This window comes from Gossypium arboreum, chromosome 6 (genome assembly GCF_025698485.1).
Source record: "Gossypium arboreum isolate Shixiya-1 chromosome 6, ASM2569848v2, whole genome shotgun sequence".
NCBI classification, from domain to species: Eukaryota; Viridiplantae; Streptophyta; class Magnoliopsida; order Malvales; family Malvaceae; genus Gossypium; species Gossypium arboreum.
The window spans coordinates 89,012,016-89,036,368 of NC_069075.1; the positions used below are offsets into that span (position 1 = coordinate 89,012,016).

Consider the following 24,353-nt stretch of genomic DNA (forward strand, 5'->3'; position numbering starts at 1 on the left):
CTTAATAAGGTGAATATAAAGAGTAAGTATCCGTTGCCACGGATTGATGATCTGTTTGATCAACTGAAAGGGGCTACAATGTTTTCGAAGATAGATTTGAGATTAGGCTACTATCAGTTGCAAGTTAAAGACTCTGATGTGCCAAAGACTGCTTTTCGAACAAGGTACAGACACTATGAGTTTCTGGTTATGCTATTCAGACTTACTAATGTACCTGTTGCTTTCATGGATTTGATGAATCGGATCTTCAGACCGTATCTGGATCGGTTTGTGGTCGTGTTTATAGATGAAATTTTGATCTACTCTCATGATGAAACTGAACATGCTGAACATTTGAGACTTGTATTACAGACTTTGTGAGATAACCATTTGTATCCGAAGTTCAGTAAATGTGAGTTCTAGTTAAGAGAAATCAGTTTTCTGGGTTATGTTATATTAGCATCGGGTATTCGGGTTGATCCGAGAAAAATTTGAGCTATACTTGATTGGAAACTTCCGAGGAATGTTTCTGAAATCTAAAGTTTTCTAGGATCTACTGGTTACTATAGACAGTTTGTAAAAGGTTTCTCTATGATTACAGCTCCGATGACGAAGCTATTACAGAAAGATGCTAAGTTCAAGTTGTCAGAGAAGTGCTAGAAAAGTTTTGATCAGTTGAAAGCCCTTTTGACCGAAGCCCCAGTGCTAGTTCAACTAGAATCGAGTAAAGAATTTGTTATCTATAGTGATGCATCTTTAAATGGTTTGGGCTGTGTTTTGATGTAGAAAGGTAAAGTTATAGCTTATGCCTCAAGACAGTTAAAGCCACATGAAAAGAACTATCCGACGCACAACCTAGAATTGGCAGCTATTGTGTTTACGTTGAAAATTTGGCGTCATTATCTATTCGGTAAGAAATGTCATGTTTATTTTGATCACAAAAGCCTGAAATACTTGATGAATCAAAAAGATCTGAATTTGAGACAACACCGACGGTTAGAATTGTTAAAAGACTACAAGCTTGTGGTTGACTATCACCCGGGAAAGGCTAATGTTGTTGCTGATGCTTTAAGCCAAAAATCATTGTTTGCTTTACGTGCAATGAATGAGCATATGGCCATGTCCGATGATGGTTCGATAGTAGCTAAATTGAAAGCTAGACCGTTATTTGTTCAACAAATATGTAATGCCTAAAAGGTGGATAATGAATTGTTAGCAAAATAAGTCCAATATGAGACAGATGCTGATTCAGAATTCAGAGTTGATGCTGATGACTGTTTGAAATTCAGAAATTGAATATGTGTTCCGAGGAATTCAGAATTGTTTCAAATGATTTTGAATGAAGATCATAGTAATCGGTTGTCTATTCACCCAGGTAGTACAAATATGTATAATGATCTGAAACAACTTTACTAGTGGCATGGTATGAAACGAGACATTTTTGACTTTGTTGCAAGATGTTTAGTAAGTCAACCAGTAAAAGCTGAACATCAGGTACCTTCTGGAATGCTTCAGCCGATCATGATACTTGAGTAGAAGTGGGACAGAGTTACTATGGATTTTGTATCTGGTTTACTGTTGACACCGAGCAAGAAAGATGCAATCTGGGTTGTTGTGGATTGATTGACTAAATCGGCTCACTTTGTTCCGATACATACAGACTACTCGCTTGATAAGCTGGCTGAATTATATGTTTCTCAGATTGTAAGATTGCATGGTGTGCCTATATCTATCGGTTCGGATAGAGATTTGAGATTTACATCGCAGTTTTGGAAGAAGCTGCAAGATACACTAGGTACGAAATTACATTTCAGCACTACTTTCCATCTGCAAATAGATGGTCAGTCTGAGCGAATCATTCAGATACTTGAGGATATATTGAGATGTTGCATTCTTGATTTTGAAGGTACGTGGTAATGATACCTACCTCTGATTGAATTTGCGTATAATAATAGCTTTCAGTCGAGTATCAAAATGGCACCTTATGAGGCTTTATATGGTCGTAAATGTCGTACACCATTGTGTTGGACTGAGCTCAGTGAAAATAAGATACACGGGTTGACCTGATCAGAGAAACTAAACAGAAAGTGAAAGTGATTCGTGAAAATCTAAAAGCAACATCAGACCATCAGAAATTATATGCAGACTTAAACGTAAAGATATAGAGTTTTAGATCGGAGATAAAGTCTTTTTGAAAGTCTTGCCGTGGAAGAAGATACTCAGATTCGGTCGTAAAGGCAAATTGAGTCTGATGTTTATTGGGCCGTATGAGGTTATAAAACGTATCGGGCCGGTTGCTTATAGACTATTGTTGCCATCTGAGCTAGAAAAGATCCACAATGTATTCCATGTTTCAATGCTTTGTAGATATCGATCCGATCCTTCACATGTGATTAGTCCGGCTGAGGTTGAGATTAAGCCCGATATGATGTACAAGGAAAAACCGATTAGTATTTTGGCTCGCGAGATTAAAGAGTTGCGAAATAAGAAAATTTCGTTAGTTAAAGTACTGTGGCATAAACACGAAGTTGAGGAAGCAACGTGGGAGCCAGAGGGTGCAATGAAAGAACATTATCCGAACCTATTCACCGGTAAGATTTTCGGGGACGAAAATCCCTAAGGGGGGAGAGTTGTAACAGCCCGATTCAGACCCTAATCGAAACAATGGTTTTGGGACCACGAGTTCGAGTTAGAAAAATATTTTAAAATTATTTTTTTATGTTTATTTTGTGTGAAATTATATCTGTGAAATTTTCGTGATTTAATTTTGTTGTTTAGGTATCCGATTAAATAAAACGACTTAATCGTGTAAAAGGGAAATTTGGTGGTCATTTCTAAAAGGAACATAATTGTTAATGGCTTTTTAAATTAGAGTGTTTATGTTGTAAATATTCCATTAGTATATTGTTTGGACGATAATAGGCATATGTTATAATGGTTTTATATTAATTTTAAAAGGTTAAATTTGTAAAATACTTAATAACTTATATATATGTTATAAAAAAACCTATAATTAAATATTAATGTTCATATTCTTGTTTCATCCACCGAAATAACAAATAAAAAAAGAAAAGAAAAAGAAGCTAGGTATTCGGCACTTTGGAAGCTCAATCAAGGTTCGTTTTTGCTCAGTTTTTGATAATTTTTACGTTTTTGAGATCGTTGCTTTGAATACTACAAAACCCATGCTTGAATTTTTTCTTTTGGTGAATATTTTGAGTTATGGCATTGTTGAGAGCTTGTGATTATTGTTGTTTGATGATGAAATATGAAAGATAAGTTTTAGATTAACATATTTTGTATTGGAGTTTTTGATGATTTTGAGTAATTTACAAAAAATAATAATTTGAGAGACTAAAATATGAAATAAATGAATTATATGGGCTTGTATAGACATGGGTAATATTTAGCCTAGCTTGGGTATGGAGAAATTTGGTGTATTTTGTGTTTTGTGCAATAGGGACTAAATTGAAAAAATTGTAAATGTCAAGGGTAAAATGGTAATTTGTCCATATATGTGTTTTTTGACTAAATTGAATGATAATATGTTTGAATGAACTTAATTTGAATATGTTTAGATCAAGAACCAAAGAACTCAGATTTGGATCAGGGGAAGACGAAAGTCGTCGACTAGCTGCCCTATTCCTTTTTACAACGTCTGAGGTAAGTTTATGAGTAAGTAGACGTGTTTAATTGTAGTTAAATGCTATATATATATATATATATATATGCTATTATGAAAGGTATGAATTTATATTTATTATGGCCGAATATGAAAAGGCTTGACTACTACATTTTCGAATTTGTTTCGACCGAGTTACAATGTCTGAAAGCCCCGTATGAACCTTAGGAATACTTAGGATACATATGTCATGACATAGGATTCTGATATATGTGTGCGAGTAAGACCATGGTATCGATATGTGATTCTGATATATGTGTACAAGTAAGACCCTGTCTGGGACAATGGCATCGATTTGTGATTACATGTAAGACCACATCTGGGACATTGGCAATGTACGATATACATGTGATTATTCGAGTGTCCTATCCAATTCCGAGTGGTTCATCGGGCATAGATGGCTTGAGATTGAATGTGTAAAATGAGCTAAATAGCCATGTAACACCCAAAATTTGGGCTTAGAAGTTTTGGGCCTTGAGCATGGGAGCGGTTGAAGGCAGGTTATAATATTCTGTTGTGCGTGAAAATTTCGTAGTTGAAGGCTTGCTTTAGTGGTTAATGGCTTTGAGAAGTGTTGGAGAAATCTTGGGTTCAAACTTGGGCTTTAGCAAAAATTTTGGTATTAAGTGAAAAAAACCTGGATGCTTAGATGAGTGCCTTTTAAATTATTGTGGTAAATAAATGACACAAGGAAGGTTGTAGTCTTGTGGTTGTGGCGTCATTAAGGTTGTATGGGAGCCTAGGTTCAAGCCTTGGCTCTTGCAATTTATTTTGGTTTTTTTTTAAGGGAACCTGGACTTTGGCCTTTAGACCTTATAATTAACTGGGGATAAAATATAACACAAAAAGCCTTGTGGCTTAGTGGCAAGTAGCGTGTGGAACATCTGAGGGGACGCATGGGTTTGAATCCCATGGCAAGCAAGGAACATTTATTTTGCTAACAGGGGGGCGGCGAGAGTTGGTGTTGAATTTAAACTCTGATGTTGGAGGGATCCCACATCGGGAAGCTAACATAAGAGTGGTTGCGAAGCTGGCTTTAAATAGAGGGAACCATGATGAGAGTAAAGGTACCTTTCTTGGCTGATCCCTTTCACTTTATGGTGTGCTCGTTTGGGTTGGGCGTCGGCTAAGAATGCTCGGAGCGTGGATTAACTCCAGTCTCCAATCAAGTGTGTATTTCTCACTACTCTAGTTGTAGGATGGCTACTTCGGGCCGCGATGGGCCGAAAGAGGCCATGTGGGTCCAATGGGCCTACAGGCCCAATTGGATAAGTTGTTTGATTGTGTAGTAAATATTGGACTAGGCTAGGTGAATCTCATATCTGTGGCTAGATTTGGGCTAAAAGGGCCACACGAGTGTGTGGGTCCATTTGGGCCGAGAATGGGCTTTAGGTCTATTCGTATTGTTATCCCTGTTTAGAATACTTTAGTTTACCAAATTACTGAAATACCCCCAGTTGTAAAATTACCAAAGTACCCCCGGTTTATAAAATTACCCAAATATCCTCAATTTGTAAAATTACCAAAATACCCTTGGTTTACAAAATTACCAAAATACCCCTAGTTTGTAAAATTACTAGAATACCCTTGGTTTATAAAATCACCAAAATACCCCTGGTTTGTAAAATTACCAAAATACCCTTGGTTTACAAAATTACCAAAATACCCCTGGTTTGTAAAATTATCAAAATACCCCTAGTTTGTAAAATTACCAAAATACCCCTGATTTGTGAAATTACTGAAATACTCTTGACCTATAAAATTATTGAAATACCCTCAACTTGTAAAATTACCAAAGTACCCTTGATTTACAGAATTACTGTTTTACCCTCGATTTACAAAATTACCGAAATACCCTTGTAGGGTAGAAATATCGAAATACCCTTGTAGGGTAGAATTACTGAAATACTCCTGTAAGGTAGAATTACCGAGATACCCTTGTGGGGTAAAATTACCATTTTACCCCTAGGGTGTTAAATGACTGTTTTGCCCTTGTGGGCAAGTGGTGACTTACTTTGACCGTGTGGTTGTGGTTGATTGTGAATATATGTTGGTCATATGAATGACTTGACTGTGATTGGTTGATTCAAATATGGACATGATATTCTGATTCTGTATGTTAGATGCGATGACATGTATATCTGTTGCATAGGATATGGTTATATTGATGGAGGAAGCGTTCTGGCAACCTCGCTGCAATTTGGTGGCCTCGCCACATATATCTGTTCTGGTGACTTCGTCACAATATCCGCACCTCGCCGCAATCTGGTAACTTCGCGACATATATATATCTGCTCGGTGGCCTAGCCACAATATTCAGATCTGGTGACTTCGTCACAATATCCGCGACCTCATTGCAATTTTTATGGTGTGTAGCGGTTGAGTGGGTCGAGTAGTCTCCCACATGGTGTAAGGTTGGTATGGGGTGTATACTGGTGGATTGGGTTGGGATTGTATTCACATTCGATTTTGATTACATTACGATATTGATTCGATTTTGATTACATTACGACATCGATTCGATTTTGATTTTGTCACCGATTCGATTCGATTCGATTACGATTCTAGTTCGATAATGTTTTTATTTTGTAATGGGTTAAAGCCCATCGACATCGTCTGTTATAGTGGGCTAAGGCCCAATTGATCTTGAAACCGTAAGTAAGGTTTGGGCGGACTTTTAATTCTTTTATATGACCGATTGTTCCTTTTATAGTAGGGATTTCACATGAGTTTTCGTAAACTCACCCCGTTTATTAACCTTTCGGTAATTTCTAGCCTTAGACGGATCGGAGTCTGCGAGGGGCTCGGAGGAAGCCACACACACTGTTTATTTTATAGTTTTGATTATTACTTTTAAATGTTTTATGTGGGTTGTAGTAAAGCTGTTGTAATTTTCTGGATTTCAAATTTGAAATTTTACTTATTGTTCTTATAATTGCTAGTATTAGAACACGGTTTTCCAAAACAACTACTGTTTTTCAAAACATCACATATCCGTATTTATTTTTAAATTAAGCTTCTGCAACTGCTAAGATTTTTACAAAGTTGTTAAGAATGTTATTTAGTTGAGATTTTCTAACAAGGTTTAAAAAGGGTATAAGTTTTTAATTATTAAGAAGGGTTTTTAATGGAAACATGGTTTCCGAAAAACACTTCAATGTGACACGCCAGATTCGAGCCAAACTTTCAGGCCGGGTTTGGGGTGTTACAAGCCAGGTATGAATTAGCTTGTTGTTACCTAAAATGAGGTAAGTGTATTTGGTCTTGAAACTATTATTGAAACGAGCCTTAAAATATTGCATGTGTGATTATGTGTATTCGGTTACATAGTTTATATATGTATAAGGAAATATATTATGACTCATGAGTTTGTGTGTTTGTGTGTATGTGAATTAGGTTGATAATAATATATTTGGCTTTGGAAATTAAATAGTAATATGATAATTTGGTGATATGAGCATTCCGTCAAGGTGACTTTTATGAATGAATATTTATATATATTATGAACTTTATATGTTTGGATTTAAATGTGTTATAATATTATAAGTTGTCTTGGTTTAATTCGGTTGATAATGTCATAGAGTTGTTTATTTGCCTATGACTTACTAAGCTTTAAAAGCTTACCCTGTGTTTTTATGTGTGTTCCCATTTTATAGATTTCTTAGATTCAAGTTACAAGCTCGGGGATCGTCAGCAAAGTCTATCACACTATCCACAACTTTGGTATTTAAATAGTTGAACTTGAACTATGGCATGTATAGGCTGGAACATAGTTTTGAAATGTGGAATTTGGTTATGTATATAAAGCCATGTGAAAATGGCTTTCTAATTATGCTTAGACTTGGTTTTATGTGTGCTTAATTATAATGTTTAGTGAGCTTGGTTTTGATAATTCGATTATGCTTGATTGTGGGTTAAATTCGTTTTTGTCAAAGTATTAAGTATTATGAATAGATGATGTTCTTGGTAGGTGTTTTACACATTGAAATGGCTTAATTATTATGCTTGAGTTTGGTTTTGGTTAAATTATGGGTTGAGCTTATTTTGATTATCATGTTATGTGCTATGGATGAGAGGCATTTAAGATATGTGTTTTGAGTATTAAAATTGATTAATGACGTTGGAAGTGATATGAATGTATTGGTCTCGATAAGTATATATCTATATGGAATATTTGGATAATTTGAATGTGGTTCAATCTAAGATTAGATACTTATGTGAAGTTGATTTTTAATAATTAAGTTTAGTTGTTAGATATGTTCGGTTATATGCTGAAATTAAAATAAGGTAGTTACTTGACTGGTAATTTAGTTCTTGATTATATTAGTATGCTTTGATTTATAATGTGGAAAAGATATATGCAGATTCATAATCTATTGGATATATATATGTATATTGGTGTTGATCATGTCTTTCGGTTTTAAAATAATAATGGATGTGTTATGTTTTATTACATAATGCTTTAGCAAATTAAAATATATGTCATTTATATGAGATATATTTGGTTTATGATTATTGAGTGAAGTAAAAGAATATGTTTGACTATGTGGCTTCTTGGTTAACCGAAATCAATAAATATGAATAAGAAAGTTTCAGTTCCTAATGGTACATTATTTGTAAGTTTTAGTTAGTTATTTGAGTAGTATAATTAATTGAGTTGATTATTTATTATAGAATGTATCTTTTGTAGGTAAGTAAATGATATGCGGTTGCTTGTATAAGTATGTGCATGATTTGTATAAAACAAATTTAATATTTAGTAATGAAGTTATTAATGTATTATATGTTCGTATATGTATAAATTGTTTTGATACATTTTGGATTATATTTTATTTGAGCTGTGTTGTGAATGACATAATTAATTTAGACTTAATATTTAATTAAATTGTAAGCTTTGAGGCGATTAAAATTTTGATTTGTAATATATATATAGTGCATATTTATATGAACTGTAAAATGTTCAGTAATGCCTCTTAACCCTAATTCGGCAACGGACACGGGTTAGGGGTGTTACAGAATAGAACCTTGAATGGTTTCCTTTTAATTAATTTCTTATTAATTTATTTTCATCCTGCGACTTAACAGTCGATTTGTGCCTTTCAAATGTTTTTATAACTTTATCATTAGTTGTCAACTACTCAATCATTTGTTTCCTTTGAAATGATTTGTTTTTAGCTGCTCACTCATTTGTGTACTTCAAAGTATTGCATAGGGCCCTTTTTGTAAACGGAGGAATCGTTGCAAATAAATGAACCAAGATATATCAAGAGATTACAGAGAGAGACTGGAATAAATCTTGCAACACTATGCGCAGCTGTAGATATTGATTAGTAAGGTGAAGAGATGGTGAAATAAGCCTAAGTGTAGTTGAGTATAAGGCTTGAGGAGAAAACCAAATTAAGAGACCTCTTGAGAGATTTTGAGAGAATAAGAATTTACCAAAAAAAATGTCAAAAGACTTTTCATAAGCCGTGGACATTCCAATTATAGGAGTAACAAAATTGGACATTGAATAGGAATATTGGAGTGGATTTCCTACTATAAGGTATTAATAAAGAATAGTGGACAAGAGTTTTCTATGTTCTGAAAGAATGCAACAAGCACTCAATACTAATGGGAAAGGTTAGGAGAACCAATAACTACTGAAACATCCATTCGCAAAGTTAAACTCTCCAAAATATTTTAAGAGTGAAGCTAACACAATAACTTTGTTATATTCCGTGTTATTTTCACTTCTTCAATTTTGGTTAAATGAAACAATTTCTATGAAATACTTCTTGGAGAAGAAATTAATTAAAGTAGGCACAAATATTTTATGAATGTAGTTGTTCTTGAACTACAACTATTTTGAATAAGAGTTATTCTTGTAGAAGAATTAAATAGAAGAATTAAATAAAGCAGGGGTAAAATAATTTTGTATATCTTTAAAAGAGAAAATATTAGTAACTAAAATCACATATCTAGAAGTATCAATGTATCTTTTTAAGTAAAATACCAATGATTTGAACGTTATTCTAATACTATACCTATTGTTTTAGCGCTTATCATAACAGATCAAATCAGTGAGAGCTGCATGATGAATCATCTTGGATTTTTGGCTCCTTTATACTTCAGCACATAGATACCTGCATTCATTGATTGTAAACTACTCATGGAAGCATAGCCACATGTAACTGCAACAATGACGCTTGTGGTGGTCAACCTTTGCTAAGAACTTAACACAGCCTTTATCATATTCTCTTGTACAAGATATTGAATCAAATTCAAAATGCCAAAGTATAAGATCCAATAAACAAGGACATGCATTACCTAAAGGTATTTTAGTCCCAAACTGATAACTAGCATACAGTTAGAACTAGTAGTAATATTCTTAACTGTAAATTTGCATCATTAATTTAAGCAGTAAACCTTAGTTAATAACATGTAGCATTTTAATTTTTAAGTTTCGAAGGTATGTACCATTTGAAGTCCTTAACTGTATATATGATTCAACAGATAGCATTGTTATGATGTGTTACTGCAGCATAGTCCAGAGACCATATGAAATATGCCAATATACTGTGATTCAAGAGAAAAGAAACAAAGATTAAGTTCCCAAGTTGTAACTTTCTGTGACACCCCGAATGTGACCCTAGTCGGAGAGTGGTTTCGGGACCACGAAACCGAGTCACAAGAATAATTAAGTGTTATATTCCGTGCTTATTGTATGTGGAATTGGTATGCGTAAATATTTCGTGTCTCGATTTTTATTAATTAGGTGCTAATTTATAAGAAAGGACTTAGTAGTGAACTTTGAAAGTACGATAGGGAAATATGTGATGACTAATTAAAGCATGCATGCAAAATAATGGACTTGCATGTCAAATTTCCCTTTTACAAGTGATGGCGGCCATGACAAAGTGATATGGGCTAAACATGTCATGAAACATGTTTTGTTGGGCATTAGGAGAAATCATAAACAAATAAGCATGGGTAAGAAAAGAATGAAAAAAAATGTGTGTGAGAGAGTAGCATTCCCCCATTGCCGTGCAACCAAGAAGAGAAACAAAAAATTTGTTCATCCTTTCTCATCTTTTGGCGAAAATCATAAGGAGGAAGAAAGGGATTTTTGCTCCATTTTTGGTTTAGAAGAGAACTAGAAGGAGATTTGGCCATACTTGTACCAAGATTAAGGTATGTATGAGGTTGTGTTTGGAGTTTCATGCATGACTTGGTTACTAACTTGATGTGCATGTTAGCCATGGCTCAAATCTTTGTTATGCCATGGAAATGGTATTTGGGCAAAGTTGTTATGGTGATAAAGCCATTGCATGCTAAGTGTGAAGCTTGATGATGATGCATGCAATGATGGATTTTCTATTCATGAGTAAGATTTTGAGTTTTCTCTTTGTTTTATCATGATTAAAGTTGAAAAGGAGCATGATTGTCATATTCGCCATGATGCATTCTTGAGCATGATTCATGCTTCTTGCATGTTAGTTAAAAATTTGTGTTTTGGATGGCTATGGACACCTTGAAAATTGGCCATGCTCATATATGCATATATATGATTGCACATTATGTTTGGTTATGAACTAAGTGATGAATGTATTGATTTAAAGAAGAAAATGTGGAAGAATGCTTGTGAAATTGCAAGCACAATTCGGTCTAGCACACATATAAGTGCTTGATGCTATATTATAAGTTTTGGGCCACAATGTGCAATGCATTAATTAGTAGATTGCATGCTGTTTTTGTGAGGTATTAAGTGCAAAATTGACCTCAACATGTACATGAATATTCGGCCTTGGGTAGCCTATTGAAGGCCTTAGCATTTCCTTGATGCTCAAATAAATTGTATTGAATTGCTTGATGTAGTATAAAATGTGCATGACCATTGTGTATTCAAGCTAAAGAGTGGCCATATGACCATTTAAAATCCTTGTCATATTCGCCATAAGCAAGCACAATGAGGTTTTAATAAATCGAATTTGTTTGAATTAGCTCAAGAGCTAAGAGGGCCACAATTGGACAAGGGAAGGAAAAGGTGATCGAATAGCCGAAAAAGCCGTTCGACAACATCCGAGGTAAGTCCTCAAGAAGTGACCTTACTTGAATTATGTGAGATGAAATATGGATGTGTATGATTATTGATTATGTGTGTATGAGTATTTGAATTCCACCGGGCTAAGTCCCGGGCGAATATGCTAATGATTATAATTGTGTTTGAGCCTTAGTAACGAAAATGAAATATGTATGTCCAATGATTATTGATGTATGTGTGCATGAGAAATTGAATGATATCGGGCTAAGCCGAAGACAACTATGCTGGAAATTATATCCGGGTTAAGACCAAGGCAATTGTGCTAGTGGCTATATCCGGGCTAAGGCCCAAGGCATTCGTATGAGTTATTCTATCCGGCTAAGACCAAGGCATTTGTGCACGTGATTAAATCCGGTTATATTCAAGAATCTTGGACTGGAGGTGAGTGTTGGTTGCGAAATGAATTTAATTAGTACACTCGGAAAGCCCAAAGGATAAGGTACGTTATATGTGCATTGGAAAGTCGACGTGTTTGAGCAACATTCGCTCAATCGACTAATGAATTTCAGTTATTGAATTGATTGATGCTTTGCGAACTTATATAATGATGAAGTATGAAGTAAGAATGTGTATTAATGAAATGATGCATTTGGCTATGTGAATGTATTGCTGTAAATTATAGTTCATTATATTCCTTGAGACTTACTAAGCATAAAAATGCTTACCCGTTGCTTTGGCTCTTAGTTTTCTAGATTTCGCCGAGGCAATCGGATTTGGGATCATTGAAGTCAAGTCATCCACACTATCAAGCCTCCATTTTGGTATAAATTTTGGTTGAACTTGAGATGGCATGTATAGGACTACCCCTTGTTTGTTAAATATGTTGTAATGTAAGTATGTACGGCCGTGCGAAAATGGCTCAAAAAGGGAAGCATGAACTTAGACTAATTGTGGGTTGTATGTATATATTTTGTGTCATGATGTGGCTATGACTTGGAAATGGGAATGTTGGTCATATGATCAGCCATTGGCATGGTTAAAATGATCATATATGAACCTATGTATGGTAAGGCTAGTTGAATCATGGAGACCACCAAATAGGTAAGTCCTATCTTAAAACAGATGCTGCCAGCTGCAGTGGCATGAATGTGAAAAATCACCAAAATTCATAGGAATGGAATTAGATAGTGAATAAGCTATGTAAATGAACCTTTATGAGTCTATTTTCATAAGGAAGAAACGAAACGGTCATAGGAGTTACAGGTTAAGAGATATTAAAGCTATTGTGAGACAGGGCCAGAATGGTTTCTGGGTTCCCTGTCGCAACTTTAAAAATTCACTATAAATTATCCAAAAAGAATTAGGAGATATACCTTATATGTACAGATTCCATTTTGAGTCTAGTTTCATTAGAAACAAACGACACCAGAATTAAAGCCCTGTACAGAGAGATATTCAAGTTATACCGCGCGAAGGTCAGAGCAGTCGATCCCTGTAACAGGGTAACTTTAACTAATAAACTGTACCAATTGGCCCGACCAAAATCCTAGAAATAAATCCATGGATGGATATATGAGTCTAAATTCAGGAAAATTTACGAAACCAGTTTCCGAGTTTTGAAACTCGAGATATGATTTTAAAGGCGACAGTGACGCAGTTTTCCAGCCTGACTGGAAATGTCAAATTGGTGGGCAAAAACATGTGAACTTGGTTTGTTAACCCTCGGGTCCGACACCGCGATGGTCTCGGGTTTGGGGTGTTACAATTTTATTGGTATCGAGCCACGGTTTAGTCGATTCTAGGACTACCGTGATGTGTTTGGGGTCTAGCTATACATGCCATTAAATGATGAATCGATAGTGTGATGAATTCGACAATTTGACTTCATGTTTGTTTATAGCAATGGATCCCGATCCCAACCGAAGCGATAGCTGATGATGTGGAGAGTGTGGCGCTTGCTCCGCGCAAGGGACAGCGCCGCGGACTCTCAACCTATGGCCAGTAATCCTAATGACGAGGCTAGGCAAGCCTTTTATAGTGTGATGAGCGAATGGTTTAATCAATACATTCGAACCAACACGGCTGTTCCACCACCTCCATTCCCGACGAATGCAACCCCGCACCTACAATACCTCCGTGAATCGACCAAATAAGGTCGGTAAGCCCCATTCGATAGGATTCAAAACATGGGGCCACTGAATTTAAGGCTACGGATGATGATGATGCCGAGCGAAATGAATTATGGTTAGATAACACTATCCGGTGCTTGATGAGCTATCCTGTACACCCGATGAGTGCTTAAAGTGTACCATCTCCTTGCTACGCGAGTCCGCCTACTATTGGTGGAGTACTCGACTGTGGTGCCTAGAGAACAAGTGACTTGGGAATTCTTTCTAACCGAGTTCAAAAAAGTATATTAGTCGAGATTCATCGACCAAAAGCGGAGGGAATTCCTTGATCTTAAGCAAGGTTCTATGTCCGCTTACTGACTACGAACGAAAGTTTGTGAGGCTTAGCCAGATGCAGCGAGAATGCATTTCGTCCAAGCTATTATGTGTAAACGCCGAGGATGGGCTGAATGATGATATAAGGATGTTTGTTGGCATTCTCGAGATACGAGAGTTCGTAGTACTTGTTGAGCGAGCTTGTAAAGTCAAGAGCTTAGAAAGGAGAAACAAAAAGCGATGTGGGGATTGGAGAATTCGAAAGAGGTCCTCGGAAAGTCTCTTCAACAAGCATCGAAGAGATTTCGAGATGATGCAAGCCGGTCTAGAGGCGTTTGGGCTTTTCTAGACGAGGACGCGATCGACCCTGTGACCACACGAGTCACCTCGATCGCCGGTGGCGGAAATGATCGCCGAGAGGGGCGGAGTGTCCACATTGTGGCAAATGGCATTCGGGAGCTGTTGGTTTCGTGATCGCTCTCGCTATAAGTGTGGATCGGCCGACCACTTTATGAAGGATTGCCCGAGGATGCATGAATGCAATGCAAGTCGAGTGCAAACCCGGTGCTACCACTGCTCGAGGTAGACCACCTAGAAATATGGGCAATGTCAGTGGCGGTCAGAGAGGATCTAGAGATGCTACCATCAGATCTGAGGCTCGTGCTCCTGCTAGGACTTATGCCATACGCGCACGCGAGGATGCTGCCTCTCCGGATGTTATTACCTAGTACTTTCGCTCTTTTCAATACAAATGTAATTGCTTTGATTGACCTGGTTCTACTCATTCATATATATGTGAAACCTTAGCATCCAGTAAGACTTTGCCCATTGAGTCTACTGAGTTTGTAATTCGGGTGTCAAACCCCTTGGGTCATTACGTGCTTGTTAACAAAGTGTGCAAGAAAAGTCCCCTAGTGTTCCGAGGTTCTTGTTTTCCGTGGACTTAATGCTTTTGCCATTCGATGAGTTCGATGTTATTCTTGGTTTGGATTGGTTGACCATGCGACGATGCGGTTGTAAATTGCAAGAGCAAGACTATCGATTTGAAGTCGCGAATAATGAAATAATTCGGGTTGAGTCCACGGACTTAAAGGGGTTGCCACCGTAATATCGGTGATGTTGGCCCGAAATATGTAAGAAAAGGGTGCGAAGCGTACCTTGCGTCGTACGTCGATGACAAGGAATCGAGAAGAAACCCGAATCTGCCCGTGGTTTGTGAATACCGGATGTTTTCCCGAAGAATTGCGGGTTTACCACTGTTCGGAAATAGAATTTGGCATCGAATTGGTACTGGTACCACTCCAATTTCGATAGCTCCGTGTCGTATGGCACCAACGGAATTAAAGGAGTTGAAAGTTCGATTGCAAGAATTGGTGGATAGAGGTTTTGCTCGCCCGTTTTTCGCCTTGGGGTGCTTGCGGTCTTTGTTCGTGAAGAAGAAGGATGGAACCATGCGATTGTGCATCGACTATCGTCGACAACAAAGCGACGATAAAGAACAAATATCCGTTGCCACGTATTGATGACTTGTTCGATCAATTGAAGGGAGCCTCGATGTTCTCGAAAATAGATTTGAGATCGGGCTACTATCAATTGCGAATCCGAGATTCGAGACGTGCCCAAGACCGCCTTGAGCGAGATATGGTCACTATGAGTTCTGGTGATGCCGTTTGGGCTCACTAATGCCCTGCGGTATTTATGGATTTAATGAATCGAATCTTTAGACCATATTTGGATCGATTCGTAGTCGTGTTCATTGATGACATCTTGGTCTATTCAAGAAATGAGACCGAACATCTTTGAACACTGCGGTTAGTCTTTGCAAATTTTACGGGACAAGCAATTATATGCTAAGTTCAAGAAGTGTGAGTTACGTTTAAGAGGTTAGCTTCTTGGGTCATGTGGTATCTGCATCGGGTATTCGAGTCGACCGAATAAAATTTCAGCCATACTAAATTGGAAGCCTCAGAAATATTCTTGAGGTTCAAAGCTTTTTGGGGCTTGCTTAGGTTATTACCGACGTTTTGTAAAGGGTTCTCAACGATAGCCACGCCGATGACGGCTACTCCAAAAGGATGTTAAGTTCGAATGGACGGAGAAATGCCAAAAAGCTTCGATCAATGAAAACTTATTTGATGAAGCCCCAATTCTAGTGCAACCCGAGTCCCAAGCAAGGAGTTTGTTATCTATAGCGACGCCTCTACTTGGGTTAGGTTGCGTATTAATGCAAGAAGGTCGAGTTGTGGCCTATGCGTCGAGGCAATTAAAGCCACATGAGAAAAATTATCCGACTCATGATCTCGAATTGGCGCCATCGTATTCGCCTTAAAGATTTGGCGACATTACTTATTTGGTGAAAGGTGCCATGTATACTCGGATCACAAAAGTCTCAAATATTTGATGACCCAAAGAGACTTAAATCTGCGACAAAGACGTTGGCTTGAGTTGTTAAAGGATTATGAATCGATCATTGATTATCACCCGAAAGGCGAATGTGGTTGCGGATGCCTTGAGTCGTAATCGTTATTCACTCTACGACGATGAATGTGCACTTGTCCGTCCGATCCGACGGTGTGTTAGTGGTGAATTGAAAGCCAAACCACTATTGACACACCAAATTCGAGAAGCTCGAGAAAGTCGACGACGAGTTGGTTGCAAAGCGGGCTGCGTGTGTTCGAACAAGGACTCGGAGTTTCAAATCGACGATGACGATTGTTTGAGGTTCAAAAGTCGTCAGTGTGTCCCAAGGAATTGAACTCATTTCGATAATTCGAATGAAGCCCATTGTAGCCAAATGACAATCCACCCGGAGTACGAAGATGTACAATGATTTGAAACGTCGATTTTGGTGGTATGGTATGAAGCGAGACATCTCCGACTTTGTTTCAAGATGTTTAATATGTCAACAAGTGAAAGCGGAACATCGGTGCCTTGAGATTACTTCACCAATCACGATACCCGAGTGGAAATGGGATCGAGTCACAATGGACTTTGTATCCGGACCGCCATTGTCGACAAGTAAGAAGGATACGGTTTGGGTCGTGGTAGATCGATTGACTAAGTCGGCCCACTTTGTCCCCGTGACGTCGGATTTTCAATGGACAAATTAGCGGAATTGTACGTTTCTCGATTGTGAAATTACACGGGGTGCCTATTTCTATCGTGTCGGATAGAGATCCGAGATTTACCTCGCGGTTTTGGAAAAAGTTGCAAGAAGCTTTGGGTACCAAGTTGCATTTCAAAGACCGCCTTTCACCCCCAAACCGATGGTCAATCCGAGCGGGTAATTCGAGATACTTGAGGATATGTTAAGATGTTGCGTCCTCGAGTTTAGTGGTTCATGGGAGCGGTATTTGCCGTTGATTGAATTCGCTTACAACAACAACTTTCAATCGAGCATTAAGATGGCACCTTACGAGGCTTTGTACGGCGTAAATGCCGTACACCATTGTTTTGACCGAGCTTGGTGAAAGCAAGATTTTCGGGTGGATTTGATTAGGGATGCTGAATGAAAGTGAAAGTAATCCGTGAAAGTTTGAAGATAGCCTTCGATCGTCAGAAGTCGTACGCGGATATGAAGCGTAAGGATATCGAGTATCAGGTGGGTGATAAAGTGTTTCTCAAGGTATCGCCTTGGAAAAAGATACTCAGGTTCGGCCGTAAGGGCAAGTTGAGCCCGAGGTTCATTGGGCCATATGAGATATCAGAGCGAGTCGGTCCAGTGGCATATCGTTTGATTTTGCCCCCTGAACTCAAAAAGGTTCACGATGTCTTCCACGTGTCGATGCTTCGACGTTATAGATCCGATCCAACGCACGTGATTAGTCCATCAGAAATTGAAATTCAAGCTAATATGAGTTATGAGGAAGAACCAATTCGTATCCTATCACGAGAAGTGAAAGAGTTACGAAACAAGCGGGTTCCGCTAGTGAAAGTGTTATGGCTCAAGCACGGGATAGAAGAAGCTACTTGGGAGACCGAGAACTCTATGAGAGAGCGATATCCGAACCTATTTACCGGTAAGCTTTTGGGACGAAAATCTCTCGAGTGGGGAGAGTTGTGACACCGAATGTGACCCTAGTCGGAGAGTGGTTTGGGACCACGAAACCGAGTCACAAAAATAATTAAGTGTTATATTCCGTGCTTATTGTATGTGGAATTGGTATGCGTAAATATTTCGTGTCTCGATTTTTATTAATTAGGTGCTAATTTATAAGAAAGGACTTAGTAGTGAACTTTGAAAGTACGATAGGAAATATGTGATGACTAATTAAAGCATGCATGCAAAATAATGGACTTGCATGTCAAATTTCCCTTTTTACAAGTGATGGCCGGCCATGACAAAGTGATATGGGCTAAACATGTCATGAAACATGTTTTGTTGGGCATTAGGGAGAAATCATAAACAAATAAGCATGGGTAAGAAAAGAATGAAAAAAAATGTGTGTGAGAGAGTAGCATTCCCCCATTGCCGTGCAACCAAGAAGAGAAAACAAAAAATTTGTTCATCCTTTCTCATCTTTTGGCCGAAAATCATAAGGAGGAAGAAAGGATTTTTGCTCCATTTTTGGTTTAGAAGAGAACTAGAAGGAGATTTGGCCATACTTGTACCAAGATTAAGGTATGTATGAGGTTGTGTTTGGAGTTTCATGCATGACTTGGTTACTAACTTGATGTGCATGTTAGCCATGGCTCAAATCTTTGTTATGCCATGGAAATGGTATTTGGGCAAAGTTGTTATGGTGATAAAGCCATTGCATGCTAAGTGTGAAGCTTGATGATGATGCATGCAATGATGGATTTTCTATTCATGAGTAAGATTTTGAGTTTTCTCTTTGTTTTATCATGATTAAAGTTGAAAAGGAGCATGATTGTCATATTCGCCATGATGCATTCTTGAGCATGATTCATGCTTCTTGCATGTTAGTTAAAAATTTGTGTTTTGGATGGCTATGGACACCTTGAAAATTCGCCATGCTCATATATGCATATATATGATTGCACATTATGTTTGGTTATGAACTAAGTGATGAATGTATTGATTTAAAGAAGAAAATGTGGAAGAATGCTTGTGAAATTGCAAGCACAATTCGCCTAGCACACATATAAGTGCTTGATGCTATATTATAAGTTTTGGGCCACAATGTGCAATGCATTAATTAGTAGATTGCATGCTGTTTTGTGAGGTATTAAGTGCAAAATTGACCTCAACATGTACATGAATATTCGGCCTTGGGTAGCCTATTGAAGGCCTTAGCATTTCGTTGATGCTCAAATAAATTGTATTGAATTGCTTGATGTAGTATAAAATGTGCATGACCATTGTGTATTCAAGCTAAAGAGTGGCCATATGACCATTTAAAATCCTTGTCATATTCGGCCATAAGCAAGCACAATGAGGTTTTAATAAATCGAATTTGTTTGAATTAGCTCAAGAGCTAAGAGGGCCACAATTGGACAAGGGGAAGGAAAAGGTGATCGAATAGCCGAAAAAGCCGTTCGACAACATCCGAGGTAAGTCCTCAAGAAGTGACCTTACTTGAATTATGTGAGATGAAATATGGATGTGTATGATTATTGATTATGTGTGTATGAGTATTTGAATTCCACCCGGCTAAGTCCCGGCGAATATGCTAATGATTATAATTGTGTTTGAGCCTTAGTAACGAAAATGAAATATGTATGTCCAATGATTATTGATGTATGTGTGCATGAGAAATTGAATGATATCGGGCTAAGCCCAAGACAACTATGCTGGAAATTATATCCGGTTAAGACCAAGGCAATTGTGCTAGTGGCTATATCCTGCTAAGGCCAAGGCATTCGTATGAAGTTATTCTATCCGGGCTAAGACCAAGGCATTTGTGCACGTGATTAAATCCGGTTATATTCAAGAATCTTGGGCTGGAGGTGAGTGTTGGTTGCCGAAATGAATTTAATTAGTACACTCGGAAAGCCCAAAGGATAAGGTACGTTATATGTGCATTGGAAAGTCGACGTGTTTGAGCAACATTCGCTCAATCGACTAATGAATTTCAGTTATTGAATTGATTGATGCTTTGCGAACTTATATAATGATGAAGTATGAAGTAAGAATGTGTATTAATGAAATGATGCATTTGGCTATGTGAATGTATTGCTGTAAATTATAGTTCATTATATTCCTTGAGACTTACTAAGCATAAAAATGCTTACCCGTTGCTTTGGCTCTTAGTTTTCTAGATTTCGCTCGAGGCAATCGGATTTGGGATCGTTGAAGTCAAGTCATCCACACTATCAAGCCTCCATTTTGGTATAAATTTTGGTTGAACTTGAGATGGCATGTATAGGACTACCCTTGTTTGTTAAATATGTTGTAATGTAAGTATGTACGGCCGTGCAAAATGGCTCGAAAAGGAAGCATGAACTTAGACTAATTGTGGGTTGTATGTATATATTTTGTGTCATGATGTGGCTATGACTTGGAAATGGGAATGTTGGTCATATGATCAGCCATTGGCATGGTTAAAATGATCATATATGAACCTATGTATGGTAAGGCTAGTTGAATCATGGAGACCACCAAATAGGTAAGTCCTATCTTAAAACAGATGCTGCCAGCTGCAGTGGCATGAATGTGAAAAATCACCAAAATTCATAGGAATGGAATTAGATAGTGAATAAGCTATGTAAATGAACCTTTATGAGTCTATTTTCATAAGGAAGAAACGAAACGGTCATAGGAGTTACAGGTTAAGAGATATTAAAGCTATTGTGAGACAGGGCCAGAATGGTTTCTGGGTTCCCTGTCGCAACTTTAAAATTCACTATAAATTATCCAAAAGAATTAGGAGATATACCTTATATGTACAGATTCCATTTTGAGTCTAGTTTCATTAGAAACAAACGACACCAGCATTAAAGCCCTGTACAGAGAGATATTCAAGTTATACCGCGCGAAGGTCAGAGCAGTCGATCCCTGTAACAGGGTAACTTTAACTAATAAACTGTACCAATTGGCCCGACCAAAAATCCTAGAAATAAATCCATGGATGGATATATGAGTCTAAATTCAGGAAAATTTACGAAACCAGTTTCCGAGTTTTGAAACTCGAGATATGATTTTTAAGGCGACAGTGACGCAGTTTTCCAGCCTGACTGGAAATGTCAAATTGGTGGGCAAAAACATGTGAACTTGGTTTGTTAACCCTCGGGTCCGACACCGGCGATGGTCTCGGGTTTGGGGTGTTACACTTTCTTTAAAATATAGCTATTTGGAACTTGACAGACAATTTGCAGGTTACATAAGGAAAATAACTGGAAAACTGGCCAGTGCACATAAGGTTGCTTGTCTTATCATGGAACTGAATAGCATGTACACGGGTGCAACCGTCTTTGGATTTATTCTGGCTACTGATGTAACTTGTGAATTAGATAAACATTTGCTAACACCTTGAGTACAAAGTGGTCAACATCAGCACCTGCCAATGTCAACACTTTCGGTTCTGAAACACAGACACACACGTACACATAAATATATGAATCATTGTCAATACTCTGGCGTAGTTCCAAGATAAACCTGTACTCTATGGTCTAGGCTATTGACGTTTGACAGCCACCCAACCGAGCAATTCAAAGACAGTCCCTGAAATAACTTATTAAAACCATATTCTGAGAACCTTAAAGGACTTAGCTGATTGCTAGGAAAATCAAATCAACAAGGAAATACTAGTCAACCATCTAAATTTTCCACAGCTCATGGAAATGCAAAATAGTATACTAGATGCCTCACAAAGAATTCCTTCTTGATTGATAATGAAAAATACACAGAAGGACAAGGAGGAAGCTGAAATCATTCTCCTCCAGAACATTGAGAATAACTCCACAAGCACACTAGTCGAAGGGCTTCTCTGCTGTCTTTAATGAATAAGGCAGCAACTTGTTTTGCCCCCAAATAAACCAGCAAGGTGTTCTCAGAACGTCAGCTCTTCACCATCGCTACAATTTGGGAAGGTGACACATTTAAAGACTTTGCATTTGGAACATAACAAATAACCAATCTGCATTTCAATTTTAAATAAAGGGTTTTAGTTTTTGATTCATCATTTGCAGGGGACGAAGCCAGAATAACATGCAATGTGGAAGGCAATACGGGGAACTGTATACTGAATTCTGAACAGAGCAGTCACTTGTTGTGATGTCCTAGTCTTATACCTTATGTGTAAGCCTGCTTGGTATCATTCTCAGCAAGCATATAGTGGTTTTTCTTTCTCCCATGAACATTTAAGCATGATATTTAAACCAAATCTTCATACATACATACATACATACATACCACCGAGCAGTTAAATCAGCTGTGCCTATGCACATCTAGATTGCAGGGTATGTGGTGGAAAATAAAAATTGGCAGAAACCACTGAAAGCATGCATCGTAAACTGGTAGGAAAAGGAATTTAGTGGATTAGAAATTTGGAAATGCAGGAATACGTACAGCTTTACAAGATGGGCACCGGCGGTAGATCCGCTTGTTTTCCGCTGTGACGTTGGTTTTTTGTCCTTTACAAAAATCACAAAGCAACCATCCTTTCCCATTACAAGGTTCACACATGATTCCTCTAGCATCAACCTTGAGTACAATTGGAGTGGGGAAAACAGTGGAAGAAGCCACAAGGTGGAAATTAAATTGAAGAAACAACAAATCATAGGACAGAGGAAAGTATTATGTAACACATGTTTGAGGAAGCAAATGAGAAGTGAAAATTCCAATCAATAAGCAAGTGAAGCTGACCTCTTGCTGTTGCTGGAGTTGGTGGAGAGGTGCACAATGCAGGGGTTTGAAGAAAGGCCTGGTCCAGATGGTCCTTGAAGCCACCGGAGCTGTAGCTGGCGGCGTCACAATCATCCCTGGGAATTTCAGAATGGAGGGCGGTCTCGTCATGCAATTCACCATTATAGATTCAATACACTATACAAGCAGTAGCATACAAGTCTGTTTTATTTATTTCTGCATTTCAAGATTCAATTCAAGCCAAGCCACTACCATCATAACCATTATTGTGTGGATAATAAAATGAGAGACATCGCACCTAGTTTCCACAAAATAACAGATTTGCCATCACTCCCTTTTCTGCTAGTTACTGCCAACCATATATATAATTAGTAATGGCTTATACAAAAAAATAATAATAATAATAAAAAAAATCAAAAAACTAATTTAGTTTTTCTAACTTAAATCCCACCAGAGACCTTGCTGTTAACAAAGAAAAAAAAAAACAATTAAATCCGTTCGTCAATGATTTTCATTTTAACCATGTTCACTGTTGTTAATTTAATTTTTCATTTTTATTAAAATTATAAAAGTCATTAAAAATATAAAATATATATTAAAAATTATAATATTATAATATTTTATATAAACTTCTAAAATTATAAATTATATAAAACTTAAAAATTCCTAAAATTCTCATCATTTATAAAAATTTATAAAAGTTATAAAATTATTTAAAATTATATAAACTTATAAAATATAAAAATTCAAAAAATATAAAATTTATTTTAAAAAGTCATTTGTTGCTTCCTTCTTTTGGAAATTAAACCCTTAAAATAAAAAGGAACAAGTGGCGTCAAACCAATTGATAGATAATAAAAATAATTATTAGATTGTTCGAGTTATTTTCATGTTAAATCAAATGTTTTTGATCTTTCACGAATAAAACAGAATTGTGAGATCTTCTTCTTTTATTGATAATTTATTATTTTATATCTCTAGTGTTTTTTCAAGTATAGTATAGTAGTTTGAATTTTAAAAGCTGAAAATTGTTCCTTAATTATTGTATGTTAAAAATATTTTTGATACAATTAAATACTTTCAAATCAAATTTTATTATTCAATAGTTGCAAACGTTAGCATATGTCAACATGAAATATTCTAATGATTGTTATCATTATCCAAGAATTTGTCTGATGCTATGTATTCATCTTCATTTTAGGAGTTTAATTTTCAAAATGAAGAATCGTTAAATGACTTTTATACTATACATATTATTGGTTTATATTTTTAAAAAATGTTCTTAATTTTTTATAATGTATTAGAATTTATTATAAATTTTATGATTCTTTTATATTTTTATAAGTTTATATTTTTAATATTTTTATAATTTATTATAATTTTATAAATTTTTTATAAATTATATAAGTTTATATAAATATTTAATATTTAATATTTTTAAAATTTTAAAATATTTTT

The 24,353-nt window shown here is 36.8% G+C and overlaps 1 protein-coding gene and 1 long non-coding RNA gene across 3 annotated transcripts; one reads left to right on the forward strand and one right to left on the reverse strand.

The window, feature by feature from the left end:
* Positions 1-9,536: 9,536 nt before the first annotated feature.
* On the reverse strand, positions 9,537-23,263 carry LOC108485595 (uncharacterized). Of its 2 annotated transcripts, none has more exons than XM_053029481.1 (3): positions 22,896-23,263; positions 22,599-22,733; positions 9,537-9,786 (listed from the first exon to the last, which is right to left on the reverse strand). In XM_053029481.1, the coding sequence occupies exons 1-3, from the start codon at positions 23,055-23,057 to the stop codon at positions 9,772-9,774; spliced, it is 312 nt and encodes a 103-aa protein (XP_052885441.1). In that variant the 5' UTR covers positions 23,058-23,263; the 3' UTR covers positions 9,537-9,771. The 2 variants fall into 2 exon arrangements, with proteins under 2 accessions (XP_052885441.1, XP_017644943.1); XM_017789454.2 differs by lacking the exon at positions 9,537-9,786 and adding an exon at positions 21,508-22,167 and having other exon boundaries at positions 22,896-23,262.
* On the forward strand, positions 22,114-23,211 carry LOC108485597 (uncharacterized). Its single transcript, XR_008284052.1, has 2 exons — positions 22,114-22,328; positions 22,589-23,211. It is a non-coding gene; the product is annotated as an uncharacterized LOC108485597 (long non-coding RNA).
* Positions 23,264-24,353: the final 1,090 nt, after the last annotated feature.

Bases quoted from the DNA above. Each gene is read 5' to 3' on its own strand.
- LOC108485595 (XM_017789454.2), bottom strand. From the start codon at position 23,057: ATGGTGAATTGCATGACGAGACCGCCCTCCATTCTGAAATTCCCAGGG. The intron at 22,734-22,895 runs GTCAGCTTCACT...ATTGTACTCAAG, and splicing joins AACTCCAGCAACAGCAAGAG to GTTGATGCTAGAGGAATCAT. The intron at 22,168-22,598 runs GTACGTATTCCT...ATTGAAATGCAG, and splicing joins GGTGCCCATCTTGTAAAGCT to ATTGGTTATTTGTTATGTTC.